The 20,601-nt window shown below is 45.4% G+C and overlaps 1 protein-coding gene across 4 annotated transcripts in view; it reads right to left on the bottom strand.

Moving 5' to 3' along the window:
* Nucleotides 1-20,601, bottom strand: part of B4GALT2 (beta-1,4-galactosyltransferase 2) — a 625,157-nt gene that overhangs the window by 66,820 nt on the left and 537,736 nt on the right. For 2 of the 4 annotated variants that reach the window (XM_069232774.1, XM_069232775.1), the window contains exon 6: nt 19,456-19,560. In XM_069232774.1, the coding sequence (XP_069088875.1) occupies nt 19,456-19,560 (105 nt within the window). Of the gene's footprint in view, nt 1-6,840; nt 7,175-19,451; nt 19,561-20,601 lie in introns of those variants that run through there. The other 2 variants (XM_069232776.1, XM_069232777.1) reach the window with 2 other exon arrangements.

Here is a 20,601-nt window from a genome sequence, read left to right as displayed (position 1 = left end):
AGTAAAACATGCCATGTCGGTATGCCAGTGTCCCAGTGTAGATAGGCAGGTCTCCAGTAAAAGATGCCATGTCGGTATGCCAGTGTCCGTGTAGATAGGCAGGTCTCCAGTAAAACATGCCATGTCGGTATGCCAGTGTCCCAGTGTAGATAGGCAGGTCTCCAGTAAAAGATGCCATGTCGGTATGCCAGTGTCCCAGTGTAGATAGGCAGGTCTCCAGTAAAACATGCCATGTCGGTATGCCAGTGTCCCAGTGTAGATAGGCAGGTCTCCAGTAAAACATGCCATGTCGGTATGCCAGTGTCCGTGTAGATAGGCAGGTCTCCAGTAAAACATGCCATGTCGGTATGCCAGTGTCCCAGTGTAGATAGGCAGGTCTCCAGTAAAACATGCCATGTCGGTATGCCAGTGTCCCAGTGTAGATAGGCAGGTCTCCAGTAAAACATGCCATGTCGGTATGCCAGTGTCCCAGTGTAGATAGGCAGGTCTCCAGTAAAAGATGCCATGTCGGTATGCCAGTGTCCGTGTAGATAGGCAGGTCTCCAGTAAAACATGCCATGTCGGTATGCCAGTGTCCCAGTGTAGATAGGCAGGTCTCCAGTAAAACATGCCATGTCGGTATGCCAGTGTCCCAGTGTAGATAGGCAGGTCTCCAGTAAAACATGCCATGTCGGTATGCCAGTGTCCGTGTAGATAGGCAGGTCTCCAGTAAAACATGCCATGTCGGTATGCCAGTGTCCCAGTGTAGATAGGCAGGTCTCCAGTAAAACATGCCATGTCGGTATGCCAGTGTCCCAGTGTAGATAGGCAGGTCTCCAGTAAAACATGCCATGTCGGTATGCCAGTGTCCCAGTGTAGATAGGCAGGTCTCCAGTAAAACATGCCATGTCGGTATGCCAGTGTCCCAGTGTAGATAGGCAGGTCTCCAGTAAAAGATGCCATGTCGGTATGCCAGTGTCCGTGTAGATAGGCAGGTCTCCAGTAAAACATGCCATGTCGGTATGCCAGTGTCCCAGTGTAGATAGGCAGGTCTCCAGTAAAACATGCCATGTCGGTATGCCAGTGTCCCAGTGTAGATAGGCAGGTCTCCAGTAAAACATGCCATGTCGGTATGCCAGTGTCCCAGTGTAGATAGGCAGGTCTCCAGTAAAACATGCCATGTCGGTATGCCAGTGTCCCAGTGTAGATAGGCAGGTCTCCAGTAAAACATGCCATGTCGGTATGCCAGTGTCCCAGTGTAGATAGGCAGGTCTCCAGTAAAACATGCCATGTCGGTATGCCAGTGTCCCAGTGTAGATAGGCAGGTCTCCAGTAAAACATGCCATGTCGGTATGCCAGTGTCCCAGTGTAGATAGGCAGGTCTCCAGTAAAACATGCCATGTCGGTATGCCAGTGTCCCAGTGTAGATAGGCAGGTCTCCAGTAAAAGATGCCATGTCGGTATGCCAGTGTCCGTGTAGATAGGCAGGTCTCCAGTAAAAGATGCCATGTCGGTATGCCAGTGTCCCAGTGTAGCTAGGCAGGTCTCCAGTAAAACATGCCATGTCGGTATGCCAGTGTCCCAGTGTAGATAGGCAGGTCTCCAGTAAAACATGCCATGTCGGTATGCCATTGTCCCAGTGTAGATAGGCAGGTCTCCAGTAAAACATGCCATGTCGGTATGCCAGTGTCCCAGTGTAGATAGGCAGGTCTCCAGTAAAAGATGCCATGTCGGTATGCCAGTGTCCGTGTAGATAGGCAGGTCTCCAGTAAAACATGCCATGTCGGTATGCCAGTGTCCCAGTGTAGATAGGCAGGTCTCCAGTAAAACATGCCATGTCGGTATGCCAGTGTCCCAGTGTAGATAGGCAGGTCTCCAGTAAAACATGCCATGTCGGTATGCCAGTGTCCCAGTGTAGATAGGCAGGTCTCCAGTAAAAGATGCCATGTCGGTATGCCAGTGTCCGTGTAGATAGGCAGGTCTCCAGTAAAACATGCCATGTCGGTATGCCAGTGTCCCAGTGTAGATAGGCAGGTCTCCAGTAAAACATGCCATGTCGGTATGCCAGTGTCCCAGTGTAGATAGGCAGGTCTCCAGTAAAACATGCCATGTCGGTATGCCAGTGTCCCAGTGTAGATAGGCAGGTCTCCAGTAAAAGATGCCATGTCGGTATGCCAGTGTCCGTGTAGATAGGCAGGTCTCCAGTAAAACATGCCATGTCGGTATGCCAGTGTCCCAGTGTAGATAGGCAGGTCTCCAGTAAAACATGCCATGTCGGTATGCCAGTGTCCCAGTGTAGATAGGCAGGTCTCCAGTAAAACATGCCATGTCGGTATGCCAGTGTCCCAGTGTAGATAGGCAGGTCTCCAGTAAAAGATGCCATGTCGGTATGCCAGTGTCCCAGTGTAGATAGGCAGGTCTCCAGTAAAACATGCCATGTCGGTATGCCAGTGTCCCAGTGTAGATAGGCAGGTCTCCAGTAAAAGATGCCATGTCGGTATGCCAGTGTCCGTGTAGATAGGCAGGTCTCCAGTAAAACATGCCATGTCGGTATGCCAGTGTCCCAGTGTAGATAGGCAGGTCTCCAGTAAAAGATGCCATGTCGGTATGCCAGTGTCCGTGTAGATAGGCAGGTCTCCAGTAAAACATGCCATGTCGGTATGCCAGTGTCCCAGTGTAGATAGGCAGGTCTCCAGTAAAACATGTAGGGCCAGATGTATGAAGCTCCCGGTTTGCATTCCTTAAATAGCTAATTTAAAGAAATCGCTATTTAAGAAATGCAAAATGGGATGTATGAAATTTGCGATTCGGTGATAGCGATTTCATAAAATTCGCAATCACTATTACCGAATCGCAATTAGAGAATGGAACTCCATTCATCCCTATGGGCCTGCAGGCCCATAGGTGCAAATGGTTTTGCATTTCCCAATTTGTGAATTCCAGTTAGGAATTCGCAAATTAGGTAATGCAAACCCCAGGGTGCTGAGGGCCTAAGGCCCCCTCTGGTGCACCCCAAAAAAATATTTGCGGACATGTGAAGCACACACATGCCCCAAGGGCATGTGTGCGCTACATGTCATTTTTAAAAATGAATTTCTAATGCATTTTTGTAAATTGCACATGCTTGCATTTCCTAAATGCCCAATTCACATTTAGGAAATGCTTGATACATGTGCTTAGGAAATCGAAAATAGGAATTCCCTATTTGCGATTTCCTATTTAGAGAATCGCAATTTGCGATTCTCTAAACGGGGTTGCAATTTTAAGGAATCGCTATTTTTGCAATTCCTTAAAATTGCACAGCGAATGCCTTTCATACATCTTGAAAGGTATTTTTGCATTCGCAAACGGCCGACTTTTGCGATTCGCACCGTTTGCGAATGCAAAATTGCTTGATACATCTGGCCCTTCGTGCATGCGAACAAGCCTCCAGTAAAACACTGCAGGTGCTGCAGATGAAAACAATGGCCCTCATTCTGACCTTGGCGGGCGGCGGAGGCCGCCCGCCAAAGTCCCGCCGTCAGATTACCGTTCCGCGGTCGAAAGACCGCCGCGGTAATTCTGACTTTCCCGCTGGGCTGGCGGGCGGTCGCCTTCAGACCGCCCGCCAGCCCAGCGGGAATGAGGCTTCCACGATGAAGCCGGCTCGGAATCGAGCCGGCGGAGTGGAAGCTGTGCGACGGGTGCAGTTGCACCCGTCGCGTATTCCACTGTCTGTGCAGCAGACAGTGAAATACATGTAGGGGCCCTCTTACGGGGGCCCCTGCAATGCCCATGCCAGTGGCATGGGCACTGCAGGGGCCCCCAGGGGCCCCGCGACCCCCCCCTACCGCCATCCGGATCCCGGCGGTCCGGATGGCGGTAGGGGGGGTCGGAATCCCCGCGGCGGTGCAGCAAGCTGCGCCGCCGTGGAGGATTCAATGGGGCGGCGGTACACTGGCGGGAGCCCGCCAGTGGTGCCGGTCCGACCGCGGCTTTACCGCAGCGGTCGGAATCCCCATTGGAGCACCGCCGGCCTGTCGGCGGTGCTCCCGCGGTCCTCCGCCCTGGCGGTCAAAGACCGCCAGGGTCAGAATGACCACCAATGTGTCCTGTGGCACTCCATGTGGCTGAAGAGCAAACCACAAAGCCCGGTTGAGTGTCTCCATCACAACAGCCCTCAGTGCTGAGTTTCAGTGAGTCTGCCTGGCACGGATTCACACGAGTGAAAGGAGGCGCTCCTGACAAGTCTGGGATGAATGCCTGTTGGGTGGGAGATTTCCACACTGGTAGAGGGAGGAACTCGGGCCTCTGGCAGTCCCCTACCACACTTCTCCCTTCCTCGAGGAGATTGTGCAGCGCCACGTGCAAGCAATAATGTAATAAGAGCAAAGAACATTCCGATGTAATTTCCACCTCCTGCAAGTCACATGCATCTCTTTCGCACTTAAAGAATTAATTAGGCTTAGAACTCAAAGTGGAAACATTTTAAAACAAACAGGTGCCTTCATTAGCGCTTATAAAACGTGTGCTTTTTGAGTGTCACTGCGTGAATTAAATGTCGCTTGCATTTTTTTACTGTAATAATTTGCTTATTACTATGATGGGAGGCTTTGGATAACTGTCGCACATGCTGCCAGTGAACGCCTTTATTTCTCGTGCTCCGACGGGTGAAGTTTTTGGGGGCAGCAGAACTGACTGTTTCGGCGTCCGATGGGCTTCAGGCGCCATGCCAAAACATGTGGCAGGCGGGCGAGGGGTTCTGGGGCAGTGCATGGCCTTATTCCGCCTGCGTGGGGGGCAAAGCTTGCAAGTACTCACCTCAAACTGTCTTCTACATCCAGAATCGTTGTAAGACTTTTTGGGGCCTGGGGGAACATGTTTTGGGGCCCATTCAGAACAACCTTGAATGTTATTGTCTGTTTTCTGCAAAGTCAAGTCTGCATGAGAGAAGCAATATAGAAAATTGGAAAAGGGGTGCTAGGGTGACAGAAAGATCCCATTACCAAGGGGCCCCTTGGAAGGTGGGGGGCCTGGGCAGTAGCCCTTTTTGCCCATGCCCTAAAACGCCTCTGTCCCCACTCTGAGAGAAAGCCATGGTAAGACCAGAATGGGTGGGGCAGCCAGCATTCACAGCCTCAGCCCCTCCCAGTCTACCGTCTGGGGCCAGAAGGAGGTGGGGTCTTCATGGGACCCTTGCTCTGCCAGCCCAGCCATCAGCACATAGAAGGCGGCTACTTCCACCGCCATCAGTTATCCCCGGGCAGATGGTCATCAGTGTGGAAGGCACATTGACATTCCACTGGCCAGATGCACAGGAGGCAAGGCCTCCATCACCCACCAGGTGCTTAGAAGATCAAGGGGCCCGCTGGTCAGACCACTCATAGAAGTGGAACCCGTAGGCGCCAGATGCGCTGAATGGGATCCTCTGAGCCTCTGGCAGAACTCTACCTGCCTTACAGGGAAAAAGATTATCTTGTCACCTGTTAGAGTAGGTACCGGTGTAGGTCGTCTCACTAGGTTAGGCGCTGCACTCTGATTAGGTTACATCGGGAAGGCTTGAGTTTGATAAATATGGAAAAATAAACAGTAACGCCTACTAGTCTGTGGGGTAAACCCTTTTCAAGGGGACTTCATAAAATCACGAGAACCATCTAACTCAGTGATGAAAAGCCACTGAGCCTAGATAGTATCTAGTAAGTCTGACCATCATCCTTAGGAAAAGTGTGGCATGAGGTCAATGGAACAACAATATCGTTGTCAGAACATCGTCAGAATAAATATAATTTCCTAAATATGGTTTACAAAAATATTGCCCCAATGAAGTTACATTTACACTCAATGAAGTTATTAATATAAAATGTACTCCCAACTAAGTATATAATATTGACTTTACACCCAATAGGAAGACATTCTTCCAAACAATATTTAAGTTGGTCGGTATTGCTGCATACAATATCCTAACACACAAAAGTATACAGAGCCCCGCGACTGAGGACCTCTCTTCGGACAGATGGATTTTTCAAAGAGCCCTATCAACTTCTGTAGGCCTGGAGGCTACAGGTCTGCTGATGCCTGAAGAGGACAGGGGTCACTGGACCTGATGTCTGCACAGAGGCCTCACACTCAGTAGTATCAGTCCATGCATGTTGCCATGAATCTTCAGTCTGAACCGACCACCTAAAGTAAGAGACTATAAGAGTAATCATTTTCTCCCTGCATGAGAATGCCCAGAGGAGACCGTCAATTCTCTGCCCAAGGGAGGACGGGCAGTCTAACCCAGGACGAAAATGATCCTGTTCATTGAGGGAGAACTAGCTAATGAATGTCATTCCCGCTTCCTATGACTGCTTGTGGCAACTGCTACTTTTGAAGAGACAATGCACTCAGGTAACTGACTTTCTAGCCTATACAACAACAGTCTTCCACCTTCATGATCCCCCCCAAAAAGTCTCTTAGTAGGCGCTGAGTGGTCGCTAGCTTGTCCATATCACCAGTCTTGCCACACACACACTTTCGAGCAGGCCCACTTGAGTTTGTGCCCACACTGCGCCATCCTCTTCTTGTGCCTACTGCGTGACCCAGGAAACCCACCTTTCTTGGCTCATTGTGAGGACCAAGTCATGCAGCCCTTCTTAAACCAGCATCAGTTACCCAGGACCTCATTCCATTTCTGTGTGCTACCCCTTCATGCACAGCCAGCCTTACAACCTGGAAAAAAAGACATTTGCTCAGGGCGGCAGAAGAAAAAAGGGGTCGAAATCTAACTGATCCCCATTCTCTTTTTTTGTATTTATTCTTTATTGTTCTATAATGCAAAATGTTCGAAGCAATAAACCAGGCTATAACGATATATAGTCATAACAGAAGTGAGAAATGTTTTACAACAATTGTATTCATGAGTACCTGATAATAAGCGAAAAATAAAAGCAAAAAGAGTGGAAAAACACAAAATGAAGAAAAATAGTTTGAAGGATATCAATCAATACTAATGCAGTCAACAGAATGTGATCAATAAATATTATAGACCAACAAGTAAATAATAAAGAGCAAAGAGCAGAAAATCAAAAACAAACAGCATTCCTTCTCCCAAACATTTCTCTCCAGTCCATCACTTCATTCATTGTCAGTTCATCAGTACACTGCTCCTTGTTTCGCGGAATCAGTCCATCATTTTTAAATCTCTCCCTCCCATTGAGTCACGGTCATGCGGATCCTGTATAAAGATACATTATGAAAACTATATTGAATAAGTGCACACAAGTTCTTTCGTCTTTCGTCTGTCGTCAAGTGATAGGAGCTAGGGTTCATTTAATCTTATGAAAGGACCCGACACATCTTTGAAATGGTTAAGTTTGTCCTGAATTTAATGCGCCTCTCATGGGTGCCTAAATGAAAGAGCTTAGTCGTCCATTCTTGGTCTGTTGCAAGTGTTGGTTGGTCTTTGTTTGTCTATCTGGGTTTCTGTGGGCTTGAGTTGTTAGGGTGGTTTTTGAAAAGGGGGCTTTTGTTCTATTTTAGAATATTATGGTTTTGAATATCAACGTATATATACATATATATTTTTTTGCATAAATAAAAAAAAAATGTTTTTTGGCATGCCAGATATTATGTTTTATTGAGATTAAGTCGACTTATTGAATGAATAGGAGAGTGATGTATGTTTTACTTACTGGAAGTGTTGCAAGGCACCAGTGCCTGAGGATAAAGACCTTTGCCACCATTAAGGCACGGAATATCCATCTCTCCCAAAGATTGAAAGAGTCAATCAATTAGTAGATTTGTAGAGCAATACTTGTTACCAGTGAGGATATCCAGGCGCTGTCAGGGTCAAATTGATTAGCCAAATAGCCAGGTCTTCAGGAATTTTCAGAACTCTTGAAGGTCTGTAGATGAAAGGGTAGCTTGTTCCATGTCTTTTTTATAGGTAGAAGGAGCAACCGCTGCACCTGCTACCCCAGGTGAAGGGGTGAGGGATAGAGAAGGGAAAGTGGAGCAGAGGTGTCTAGTAGGCTGATGGAAGTTCAGATGGTGATTCAAGTAGGTGGATCCACAGTTGTGTAAGGCCTTGTATGTATGGGTCAGGAGCTTGAACTGGCATCTTTTCTGTACAGGTAGCCAGTGGAATTCCCTGAGGAAGGGGGTGATGTGGGTTTGTCTAGAGGTATCCAGGACGAGTCTGACTGCAGTTTTCTTTATGGTATGTAGTTGTTGGAGGAGGTGAGCTGTGATCCCTGTGTAGAGAGCGATGCTGTAGTCCAAACGGCTGGAAATGAAGGCCTGGGTGATGGTGCGTCTGGAGCTTTGGGGTAGTCATTTGAATATTTTAAGAAGCATGCAGAGATGAAGAAGCAGGAGGAGGAGACGGAGTTGACAGAAGTCATCATGGTTAGCTTGTTGTCGAGAATGAGGCCTACGTTCCTAGCCTGGTCAGTGGGGGAAGGAGTAGGTCGAATTTCTGAGGGCCACCAGGGTGCATCCCATGGGGAGCTTTTACTTCTGAAAATCAGTACCTCTGTCTTGTCCATGTTAAGCTTCAGGCAGCTGGTCTTTATCTAGTTGGTACGTCTCTCATGCAGTTGTGGAAGTTGGTCTGGTCTTGGTGGTGTCTTTGGAAAGGGAGAGGATGAGTTGTGTGTCGTCGGCATAGGATATGATGTTGACTCCATGGGTCTTGGCGATGCTGGCCAAAGGTATCATATACATGTTGAAGAGGGTGGGGCTGAGTGAGGATCCTTGGCGTACTCGAAAGATGACTTCCTTGGGTTCGGAGCTGAAGGTGGAAAGATGGGATTTTTGTGTTCTTCAGATGAGGAAAGGGGCGACCCATCCTTGGATGCCTATGTTGTGTAGCCTTGCGATGAGTGTGTGGGGGGAGACCATATCGAAGGCTGCCGAAAGGTCTAGGAGGACCAGAGCCGTAGTCTCTGTTCGGTCTAGTAGGGCTTGGATGTCGTCAGTAGCTGCGATGAGGGCTGTCTTGGTGCTGTGGTTGCTGCAGAATCTGGATTGGGAGGAGTCAAGTAGGAGGTTCTGTGCCAGATGTGAGGAGAGTTGTTGGTTGATGGCTTTTCCTAATACTTTGGCTGAGAACAGGAGCAGGGAGATAGGTCAGTAGTTTTTTAGTTTGCTGGGGTCTGCCGATGGTTACTTTAGTAGAGGGTTGACTTCTGCTTGTTTCCAGTCCTCGGGGAATAGTGGCTGTGGCAATTGAGGTGTTGAACAAAGTGGTGAGTATGTGGCTGATTCTGGCTTCGCATAGGTTGAAGATGTGGTGAGGGCATGTATCGGTTGGGGCCCCTGAGTGGACCGAGTTCATGATGGAGACGGTGTCCTGTGCGGCAACCTGGCTTAATTCTGTTAGTTGGATGTCTCTGGTGGTAGAGGGGTCATTGTGCTACTTGTAGAAGTCTGTGGTCTTGGACTGTGTTTGACGTTTCTGTAGATGTTGGCGATCTTGTTGTGGAAGAAGTTTGCAAGGTTGTTGCAGAGTTCTTTTGAGGGGTAAATGTTGTTTGTTGCTGCTCAGGGGTTGGAGAATTCTTTGACGATGTTGAAGAGTTCTTTGCTGTTATTGGAGCTTGATTCGATGTGTGAGGCTAAGGCCTTTTCCTTCGATTCTCTCAACTGTCTGTGGTAGAGGTTGAGGGCTGTCTTGATGGCGGTCTTCTCGGACATGTCTTTGGTGGTGCGCCATCGTCTTTCCATTTGTTTACACTCTTGTTTAACAGTTCTGAGGTCTTCAATGTACCAGCTAGTCTGCCTGTTGGATCTTCTGTGGGTGTTGTTACCGATGGGAGCGACGCTGTTGGAGCAGTTGGTTATCCAATTGTTAACGTGTCTGATGTTCTGATATAGGTTGTTGAAGGAGATGGGTTGGGTGGTTTTGAAGGCAGTGATTCATGTGTCCTTTGAGACTTTGCTCCAGTTGGGTAGGGGGTGTTGGTCAGACTGGGGGCGAAGGTCCATTTTCTGGTGATGTTGAAGTGGACAATAGAATAGTCAGTCTTGGTTAGTTCTGTGGTGTGGCTGTACCTGATGTGGTCGCTGGAGGTAAAGATGGGGTCTTGCGTGAGGCCTGCAGAGTGTGTGGGGTAGTGGACAAATTGGGTGAGTGTGATGTTGTTCATGCTGTTGAGGAGATTGGTAGTGCTGAAGTCATTGTGGTCGTTGAGACGGAAGTTGAGGTCGCTGAGGAAAAACGAATAGGTCTGTCATACACCTGTAGAACATCATGCAAGATGACAAGTTTTGCCAATGCAATAAAGAGAACTGTGCTAGTATTTTGCAAATTGTTCCATGTAACTATCTAGTTGTGCAATAATTTTGTACAGGACCACAGTAAATGAAGAAGGTCGCACTGAGGTTCCTCGTACTTCCAGCAGTTGTGAGGAAGTAGGTGAGCCCATTTCAACTTGTATGGGGACCAATACCAGTCATCTCAGATTTTAAAATAGGAAACCTTTGTGCCTCTCTTAGAGTCTTTTCATGTTTATCAAGTAAATTCGACCAGTCTTCATCAGTATATTCAACACCCAAGCAGGCCTGCTAATACGGCCTCGCCTCTGGATAATATTAGGAGAATATAAGGAGCCAATAATACTCTGGTAAAATTTGGAGACGGCATCACAGGAGTTGCCCCACTTAAGCAAGTTCTTTTTAATAGGTGACTCTGATAGGGCCACGGGGCCGGCACTGAGCGCACTGCCTAAGCAATGGCGCAATTGGCAGTATCGCCAATAGTGTACTGGCCTTAGGGAAAAGTCCATACAGAGGATTTCAAAGGTCTCCATCATATTGGTAGTGAAACATCCTCTGTTGCCTCAATCCCTCTCTCAGCCCATTGTAGCCAGTGGGAAGTGTCATGACACATTCAACTGATCCCACTTGGATTGTTTTATTGTTACATCAGGTGTTCATCAAGCAATATCTCAGCATTGCTAAAGGTGTTTACTGACAACATGTTCGGCAGTTATCCAAAGCCCCACTCACTAGTAAAAAGCAAGTTATTAAACTAAAAAATACAAGCAACACATTTTATGCACTCAGTAACAGTTAAAAATACACGTTTTAAAAGTGCTAATGAAGGCACCAATTTGTTTTAAGATGTTTTCATTTTGAGTTTTAAGCCCAATTCATGGAAAGAGATATACGTGACTTGCAGTAGGTCAAAATAGCATCTGAATGTTCCTTCCTCTTATTTTTTTATATTTTTTGCTTTAATATTCAACTCGAGCAAGGATCTGCTTTCTAATGGTAATAAAACATGACATGATCACACATCTCATTGTTAAATATCGTTCATATCAGGTTAATGAGTTTGAAATGCAAATAACAACAAGAGTACGTAACTACTTACAAAAAAATCCATTTGACCATTGATTTGTGTTTCATCATTGCCGGACGTCTATACCGAGGGACATGGGGCTGTCTACACAGTTATGTTGACATGTAAGCAGCTAAGAGGTCTGCATGTACCTCGACAAATATATAAGTGCTACCGGTAATACTCAAGGCTGCAATGTATATAGTATACAGTATAACTTCCTGACTTTCTGGTGATTCTGTGCGCACGAGTCAGGAAGATGAGACTCGGCCTAGCTGGGCATTTTTGCTGAAGGTAACAAAACTCTAGGGCCAACTTCAGCTCTGTCATCTGGCCTAACTCAGTTACTAGGAGGGGGCACCTCTTGTAGAGATGATGAAGGACTGTCTTTAGCATTGGGGCCTGCAGTGGCATTGATGTTTACTGCCTTGCCAGGTCCCCCCTGAGGATGCACCTGCGTTCTCTAGTATTCTTCAGTCTAGGATTGCTCTTTTCCTTTAAGTACTGTTTGTGCTCTTGGCAGTACTGGGCTGGGTTTTCCCCCCACCGCAGGTGCCAATCTCAGTCTCCTCATAACTGACTGCTTAGTGTCTCTGAAGCCCCAGGGGAGACAGGCTTACCTACACTGATCCATACTGCACCACATCCATTCACTAAAATGTGTGGGTAGTGGAAGACATTACAGGACCCCTCCCCGAACTCCTCAAAAGCATCCTCCATACTCCTGAACGGAGGTAACTACAGAAGGTAGTCAGGCTCTAAAGGTCCAATTTACTTACTGGTCTTTCTCCCGCTTTCATAACCCTTGCGACCAAACATGGTACGGGCAGTGCACGGGGTACCAGACAGCATCCGGGGCAGCTACCCCTCATTGACATTGATAGTGCCAAGCAGCCATGCCCCATTGGAGGCACTTACGCCAAACCTTTTCTGTTGAGGCTGAAGAGAGCTCTTCTGTCCCTCCTGGGATGAAAGAGGAAGGCAAGGAGGACAGTCCTTGTCACTCAATCCACCATCATCCACCTGCTGTACACCAAAGAGTGCTCCCTTGTTCCTGAGCCCAGAACCACAGAAACCTGGCTTAAATGCACCATAGGTAAGACATGCTGCTATCCTGCCTACTCAGATGAAATACAGCAGTTGCAGTAATATTGCACATGGGGGTCAGGACTGATCAAAAAAGCCTAAGGATTCAAGATTCAGGAATACAGTGCAGCGGTATACTGTGCTCTGGCATAAACCCTTCGTCCAGACAGAGGCTCCTTCGCTCCAGGATAGTGAAGCAAATGTTATCAATATCACTGGGCTCAGAGGTAATGTGATGGAAAGTATCTCGTAACCATCACAATCAATCATTTCAATGTAAATCAAGAGGGAGCATATCAAAGGATTTGGACAAAAAGAAACTTTGCAGAAGCCTTCCTGCGTGGCTGGAACCCATCAAATGAAGTGGGGGCGCCTTCGGAAGAGGGGCCTTCCCTGGCAGCATCAACAGGTTGGTCGGCGTCATTGCCACCAAAGTGTGGACGGTATGCAAGGGGCGAGCAGCTCTTCAAGGTGAAGCAGCCTAATCCAAGGTCACCCTGGGGTGAAAGTGTCTACAGCACGAGACAAGAACTGCTGCCGCTCACCTGCCCAGGCCCTGCCCTCCCTAGCCCCACCCAAGCCTATCCAGCACGCGTAGCAAACACCACTTATCGTCAACAGGCCTACCACATCGAGACTGACAGCTTAAGATTCGCTTGCTACTTACTAGGATCTGGGATGCAACGTAAATCTCTTCTTCTGTTATTATGTAATTGTACAATGATTTTCCTTTAAAAAAAAAGTTGCATTTCATGGTATAAAAAATATGCGGATAAGCAGGAAGTTAGTGCACGTACGCCTCTCCGAGATACATTGTGATTATGGATGAATACATTTGGGTAGTGTTTACAAAGTCCTCTTACAGTAGATGCTCTTGATTGGTATTATTTACAACGTGTCAGTATACAATTAGCCATCAACTGTTAAGCTATTTTTGACATTTACATGACAGCTACTTATATGAACTTATATTACCAGAGGCAGTCTTTCCAAAGCATTTTCAGAAAACCCAAAAGACACTATGAGGCTTTTCAACAGTGCATGCAAAACTGCATTTTGCCACTTAGAGCGCTCCCTATACAATGAAAAACCACACCCTTTGGCTGCTGCTTTACTCATCCTTACTTATCAGTATGCATAGGACACGGACTGTTGCCCCAATGCAGGATCATGTATTTTCTGATGATCCTGGCGGACATCATTGCTTACTTTATGGCAGACTCTGATTTGTGAGGAGAGTTCTTCTCCCTCTGCTTACCTGAACAATCGAGCACATCACAAATCATCACTCAGACACCAATAATTGCCCAGACTGTAGACATTTTTGTGAGGTACTCTGCTGAGGCATCTCTTCTTCTCCAATAATATTCAATATGCACCTTCAATGTTCTCTCTGCCCTGTTGGTGACCCCTTGATTTCTTCTAACATGAGTTGAAACCTCAATTTATTAAGAGTGGGTTGACAGTATTTTGTGGATCTGATATTGACATCTGATTGTCACAAAAAACTTTTTGTTTGTCTGGTCCTTGTTTTGGCTTTCCTTGTCTGTTGTTACTGCCTGAATGCGTGAATAGGTTTTTACTATTTTTACACTCTTCTAAACGTGCATCACACCTAAGCACTGCGCTGCCTACACTTCTATTTAGTACCTTTACCTGATTATTTTATACCAGTCGTGGCTCGCTTCGCTCATAAGGAGCGGGTGGGTGTGGCACCTGGGGTGGGAGGGTTGAGGGGGGTAGCAGCTCTAAAAATTAATTTGAAAAAATGATAATAAAATAAAAACGTACCTCACTCCTCTCCTCCTTCTCGCTGCAGGCACAGGCTCCCAGCCTGCCCTACAGTCAGCCGTGACGTTGCTCAAAGCAGCGTTAGGATTGGCTGGGAGCGCTCCCAAGCAGATTGGGAGCCTGTGCCTGCTCTCTCCAGCCCGGCAACACAGTAGCGGGCTGGAGCGAGCCTACTGCGCATGTATGTTTGGCTGGTCCGAGCACCTCGGACTGAGGGGAGTTCACAGTTCACTCCCCTCACTGCTCGTCACCCCTATGGCCCAGCCCCTTTCACAGCGAAGGGATAATAAACATAGTTTATTATTCCTTTGTTGTGAAAGGTTTTGCAGCTTCTGCTGCTGGCAGGGGGGTTGGGGGGGGGGGACTCTCCTCCGCCCCAACGGAGGAGCCGCCCCTGATTTATACATATGAGTATATCTTTGCTTTGTTCATACAGGACATCCATACTGAATAATTATTGAGAGTAGCACATTTTTCCATTCACAAACAGCTCTTTCCTGAGTGTTTCTCCCTTTAAAGTGTTATTATTTGTATACCTACAACAATTCGCAGGTTTCACTTTTTTTGATTTACCTCATCTTGTGGAAGCTCGGTCTCTGGAGGAACACCATTCCTTTCCTTTTCCACAATGTGACAGCAAGTGCATAATGATGTGAAGTTCTACTATCTAATTAGGAGCCTTCACAGATTAACTTTTGATGCTAAATGTATAAATATATACACGCAAGGAGCCTACCACCAGCTTTGATGATTGTCAGGGTTGCTATGTACCAAGGCTGCCTAATCTTGATTCCACTGTATGTCTCTTTCTTTCACCACCAAGACCTCCTGCCTCTTGGTCTCACTCTTGCAAATTTTAGCTCTCTCTGCTCTTTATCATTTTTTTTCTGCCTTTCTTTTCCTTCATCTTTCTCCCTCATCCTCCTTTCTCTCTCTTATTCTGGGTCAAAGTCAGAATGTGAAAAATAAGCCCTGATCCCCAAAATATGAGTACTGGCGTCTGCCACCTGTACTCATCGCTGTCACAAAATAGTTACTGTGCACTTTCGATTACTCTTCATAAATTAAAGAAGCACAGACCGGGTGATGTTGTCTAAAGTACAGAAATCTACAGCCTTGTGTATTGGTGAAAGAAGATTGTGTTGAATTTGCACAACATTGTCCATTAGTGAAATACCCTTCAAATCCTACGCCTTTTGAGGCGATTATTCCCCAAGCCCCCTTTTTTTGCAGGCCAAATCTCATGAAGTGGGCGGAAGCGACCTTGCCCAATTCCCACATACCGACCAATGCTCCCTCTGATTAGTTTTCTTCATGTGCGCCATCACTGGGTCCGTGTGCATGCTTTTCTGAGTTGAATGTGCAACTCAGATGTAATAAAACTCACTATGTGAGCATGCGTGTTACCGCAGGGTGATGTAGGGTCAGCGTCTCAGTTTCATTTTGCGTAGAAACGGACTAAAGGGAAATTTGAATTATTATTACACTGACTCTACTCGCTAAAATCTGTAGATGTTACGGCATCTCTGATTGGCTGATGGGGCTCATGGAATAATCCAATATTTGCAGTGTTTAATGTGCAAAAAGAAATACGTGCCAGGGCCATTGTCAGGAAACCGCTGAGGATTGCACCAGCCACTGCCCCTGACAGAGCTGCAAATGTCATTACCAACACAACTCCTAACCATCACACTCTTATGAGTGTGACAATTCAGACTATTCCAGACCCCCAAAGCTACAAGGATGGCTTGGGCAAAAGGTATTAGTCATTTTTAAAGTATACTGAAGTATTAACCAGCTGTTGTTTAGCTCATCTCTAAATTAGCCAGACAGCATCACCATGTGGCAGGCTGTCAGAAGTGCCGGTGTTGACAATTAAGTGCAGGTGCTGAGCACCGGCTCAAATTAAGCATTGAATATTTCATGTTCGGTCACTGCACCCAAACATGTTAATGCTTGGATACAGAACATACCTTTATGTGCCTGTGATTTGCTTGTAGATGCCCAGGCTACTCTCTTCTTTTTCACTTTCTAAATTACTCTGTTTCACCCAGACAGATTCAGTCATATTATCACTTATTTATTTTCTCCCTCTGCAGCACCAGTAAATAAGCACATAAAAGTAGCATATGCAGGCACTGTCCAGTACATATAGAAATGCACCATTAGATCACTGAAAACTCCACAGTAAATTAAAAACCTGTCTTCTAGAATAGACAAATATAGATTTTAATTTGCGAAATGATATAAACTGGTTACAGTCAGACGGGCTCCTTTAGTTGAAAAAAGGGAATGGCTTACATTTATTTTTGTACTTTTATGTTGCAAATAGGAGACACAAAGGGTGATGGAGCACTTTACATACAGGCATTGAGAATAGATATAAAATACTGACATCACTTCAAGAAGAATAATGCTATGTAAAACAGAGTATAGGTACAAATCAGTTGTCAAGAGAAAGAGGGAAAGAAACATAATATACAAAACATAATAAGTGGCTATGTTCTGAGCATCATATTTCATAGTAACGAGGGTAAAGGACACGTGTACAAAATATTGCACTGGCTTTCACTGCACACATAACAGGAAGAGAAGTATAGTGGTTATTTATATCCCAAACGTTTATTGTGCGTACAGAGGTGCTGCAACCTAAGAGACAGCTCATCCTTTTCAACAAATCTCTCATATTAAATTTACCTCTTAATATATTAGAGCACAAGGCAAAGCCTCACAGATGTGAAACCTCTCACCTCTACATTCCCCTAAAAACGTCCCTTCATAAACCATCACTTGTTGATTCTAAGGAGCATTCTGTAGGTTCAGCAGCAGAGAGTGTCTTCTGATCTCTGGCTTTTCAGACGGGGCTAGCTTAAAACCGTTCTTAGTGCCTAGAAAGGGCTGAATGCATGCCACAAGATACAGTCTGGCAACACAAGCGTGCATGTAAGCATGCTTACATAGGGGGTTATTACAACTTTGGAGGAGGTGTTAATCCGTCCCAAATGTGACGGATATACCACCTGCCGTATTACGAGTTTCATAGGATATAATGGACTCCTAATACGGCTGGTGGTATATCCGTCACTTTACCGTCACTTTTGGGACGGATTAACACCTCCTCCAAAGTTGTAATAACCCCCATATTCTGTTTTAATCTCACCCTCCTCAGTATGTGATGTTAACAGTATTGTCTCCCCCATCTCTGAGGGGTGTAGGATATTTGGTTAACATACTGGCAGCTTGTAAGCTAGAGCGTCACTTTTGTCTTTGTATGCTGGGGTGATGGGTTCTTCTCAATAATGATGATGCTTCGATAAAAATCAGGCGAAGGGCTGAGGGTCAGAGATACAATGAGTATGAGGTTGCAAAATCATAGTAGGAGATTGTGATGCTCATCCACATCCACCTATCACTGCTTTCATATAAGACCATGAACACACTGGGTCAGACAAAGAAGGTATAAAATCTAAGATATTAAACAAAAAGAAAATGACATGCAGGACACTCAAATTTGAGAAAAAAATTATACAAACAAGCCAGGCATGTGAAAATTATTACCCTTTTTTCTGCGGTCTTTACAGTATTAAATGGACAAAAAAACACAAAGATGGCTGTGTGCACTTAATGAAATCAAAGAGCCCCTTGATAACAAAAATAGAAAAATAACAATAAAGGTCTCCTTTGTACCAAAAATGCAAAACAAAAGCACAAGGGGCTCCTTGGTACCAAAAGTACAATAAGAAAACACAATTGTCTCCTTGGTATGCAAAATATAAAAAGGTTCTCCTGATCTTCAGGAAAGTGCTACTGATGCTAGACAGGAGAATTTAAGCATCAGCGAACAGAGTCACCGGAAGCTGTTGAGCGGGATATGATACCAGAAATGGCAAAGTGCTGCTGCTCAGATACCCTAAGCAATGATACAGCCTGTAATACAGGGGCAGATATCTGCCCCCTCCTGGGAGGCAGCAAATACAACTGTAGCATTGATATTCAACAAGCATTCAGAACAGACATGGAGTAGGGCTGAGATTATTGACCCAAGAATCTTCAGAATGACATATATGTACTGTATAATACCCACTCCAATTCCCCATTTTGGAAATAGGCTTACTATATATTTGTTCTGGATAACCTGAAAACCAGACTGAATTTTGGTATCCTCTGGGTCAATGGAACCATCATTAATGAGTGAATAGCTGGAGGGGAAGTGTGGAGACGCGCTGCATTTTGATCGCATAAACCATGCAGTCAAGAGTTTGCTGGTAAATAGAAGCTGCATGAAATGGGTAAAGATAGGACCTCTATTGATTGTTGAGATATTGTGGGTGATAATTAACTGGTTTAGGAGGAATCGCAGCACAAATGATAAAACAGATAGTTACATCTCTCTCTGCATTAACGTGAGAGAAATGAATCACTCAATTTGGCTTATCTTGCCCTGCTACATTATAATACATTAGTTGGACGTATGTTAAAAGTTTGTCATCATAAATAAGATCATTTATTGATACAAAATTTGCTGCATGAAAACAAAATCATAGATAATAAACTAAATGTAATAATGGCTAATTTCCATTCACCCTCATCAGAAAACAGGTGCAGATGACAAGCTTATCGAATTGAAATCCAAGATTTACTTTAAGAGCTCAAGCTTTGCAAATATGAGACTATTCCCAGCTGAAAGAATTTGTCAGAAAGCAATGTGAATTTAGGAACATCTGGCTGCTATACAAGAGGGTACATCAAAATATTAGAGCACGAGGCCTAGGGTCCCCCCACCTGTGTCACTTCAGCCTCCCTGACTTTTACAAAGTAACTCAACATGGAAGTTCTTAGGGTGCAAGGTCCAGGTGTATCGATGAATTGCTCAGGAATGTTATCACTGATACACCTTTACAGAATCCTTAAAATCATGATCGTTCCCAAGGTTCACCCCTCAATGTCTCCATCTACTTGTTGATAGGCTGGCTTGGCCTGGCACTACTACAGACTAACAATCTATGATTGATATAATTTAGGGTCAGAACCAGAGAAGAAAACAGGGGATCATTGTTGCCAAATCCTCATCCCCAACTCAGAAGAAGGTGAAATTCCTGCAGGACAGAAAAGTTTGCCAACTAGACATCTCTTATACAGGGAGTGTGGTCTACTCTCTCAGCATCAGTGTCAGCCACCACACACAATCCAAGTAGATGAAGGATTTAACAGGCTAATGATGTACTCTGTTTCAAAAATAGGCACCAAGGCTCCCATCTCTTGTTTCTGAATCACATCGAGGGATCAATGCTCACCTTTGAGGATTCGGCTCATTGTGCTTGTCCCGATCATGCTTGATCATGCGGTACCTTCCGATCCGGACGTCCGGCCTTGACACTTTCATCCCATTCAGTGTGATCCTTGTGGTAAGAGATGGGGTAGAGAGAGAGACACATAGATGAGCTGCATGAATACACTTTAAAGCTATTTCTACTTCCACCCAAGCGTACTGTGGCATCTCTAGTTCATATTCCTTAAATGGTATAGCGAGGAATGTGTTTAACAATATAATTTCCTCTCAGGTTATGTTTGGAGATATTAAAAGTTTTTGAAGTTGATCAAGGTGGTCTTCAGCTTCATTTGCAAAATAAGTGTATCCCACAATGCACATGGTCAGGTTTCTCCTTTACTTTTATTTCTAACAATTGCAGTCTTGAAAGGCATAGTTGCGTGCAACAAGAAAACTCTGAAAATGAGTTGGTAAACAACTACATTCCTATATATAATGTAGAGAGCCAAAGAAGGTATGTAGAACCTAGCAATCTAACTGCCTACAGAACTTAAAAACAGGTATCACACTATTCTTGCATGGTGCAACCTCCATGAACCTCAGGCAGGAACAGAACAAACTACAAAAGCTTATGCCTAGCCTCCAAGTGAACAGAGGCTTTCCTGTGCAAGCACAATGTCTTTGAAAGAAACATCCCATGCACAGGGGAAAAGCAACACCCTGCAGGCCTTCTGAAAGAAATTAAAAACAGCATTGGCCCCAAAAACTAACGCCTTCGTAGCTCCACCCCACGCTCCCTGACCCTGCATGTCTTTTCCAGCACAAAAGCATCTGTTTTCTTGCAACTTGAATGTTCAGCAGTCTTTCGTCAGAGGCATTTCCAGTAGGCCTGGACAACATTTAAATTACACTGGCATAATTTGCGTAATTTCAGGAATTTCACATTATGCTCCTTACACAAAATTCACAAAATTATGCTATTACATCACTTCACATAATTACATGCAATTCAGGGTAAAAATGTACTGCAATTGCATCATTTGCGGTAGAAATTTACCACAAACACACAAGAGCAGCAGAAGACGAGCAGCAGTTCTTCACTTTGCTTTTGTTTAAATGCGCCCTCATGCTAAAAACTGCTTTTTGCGTAATTAAGTGTAATTTCACATAA

This window comes from Pleurodeles waltl, chromosome 4_2 (genome assembly GCF_031143425.1).
Source record: "Pleurodeles waltl isolate 20211129_DDA chromosome 4_2, aPleWal1.hap1.20221129, whole genome shotgun sequence".
In the NCBI taxonomy this organism is placed as follows: domain Eukaryota; kingdom Metazoa; phylum Chordata; class Amphibia; order Caudata; family Salamandridae; genus Pleurodeles; species Pleurodeles waltl.
Note: the sequence above shows the minus strand (reverse complement) of the source record. Positions and strands in the feature narration are given on the sequence as shown.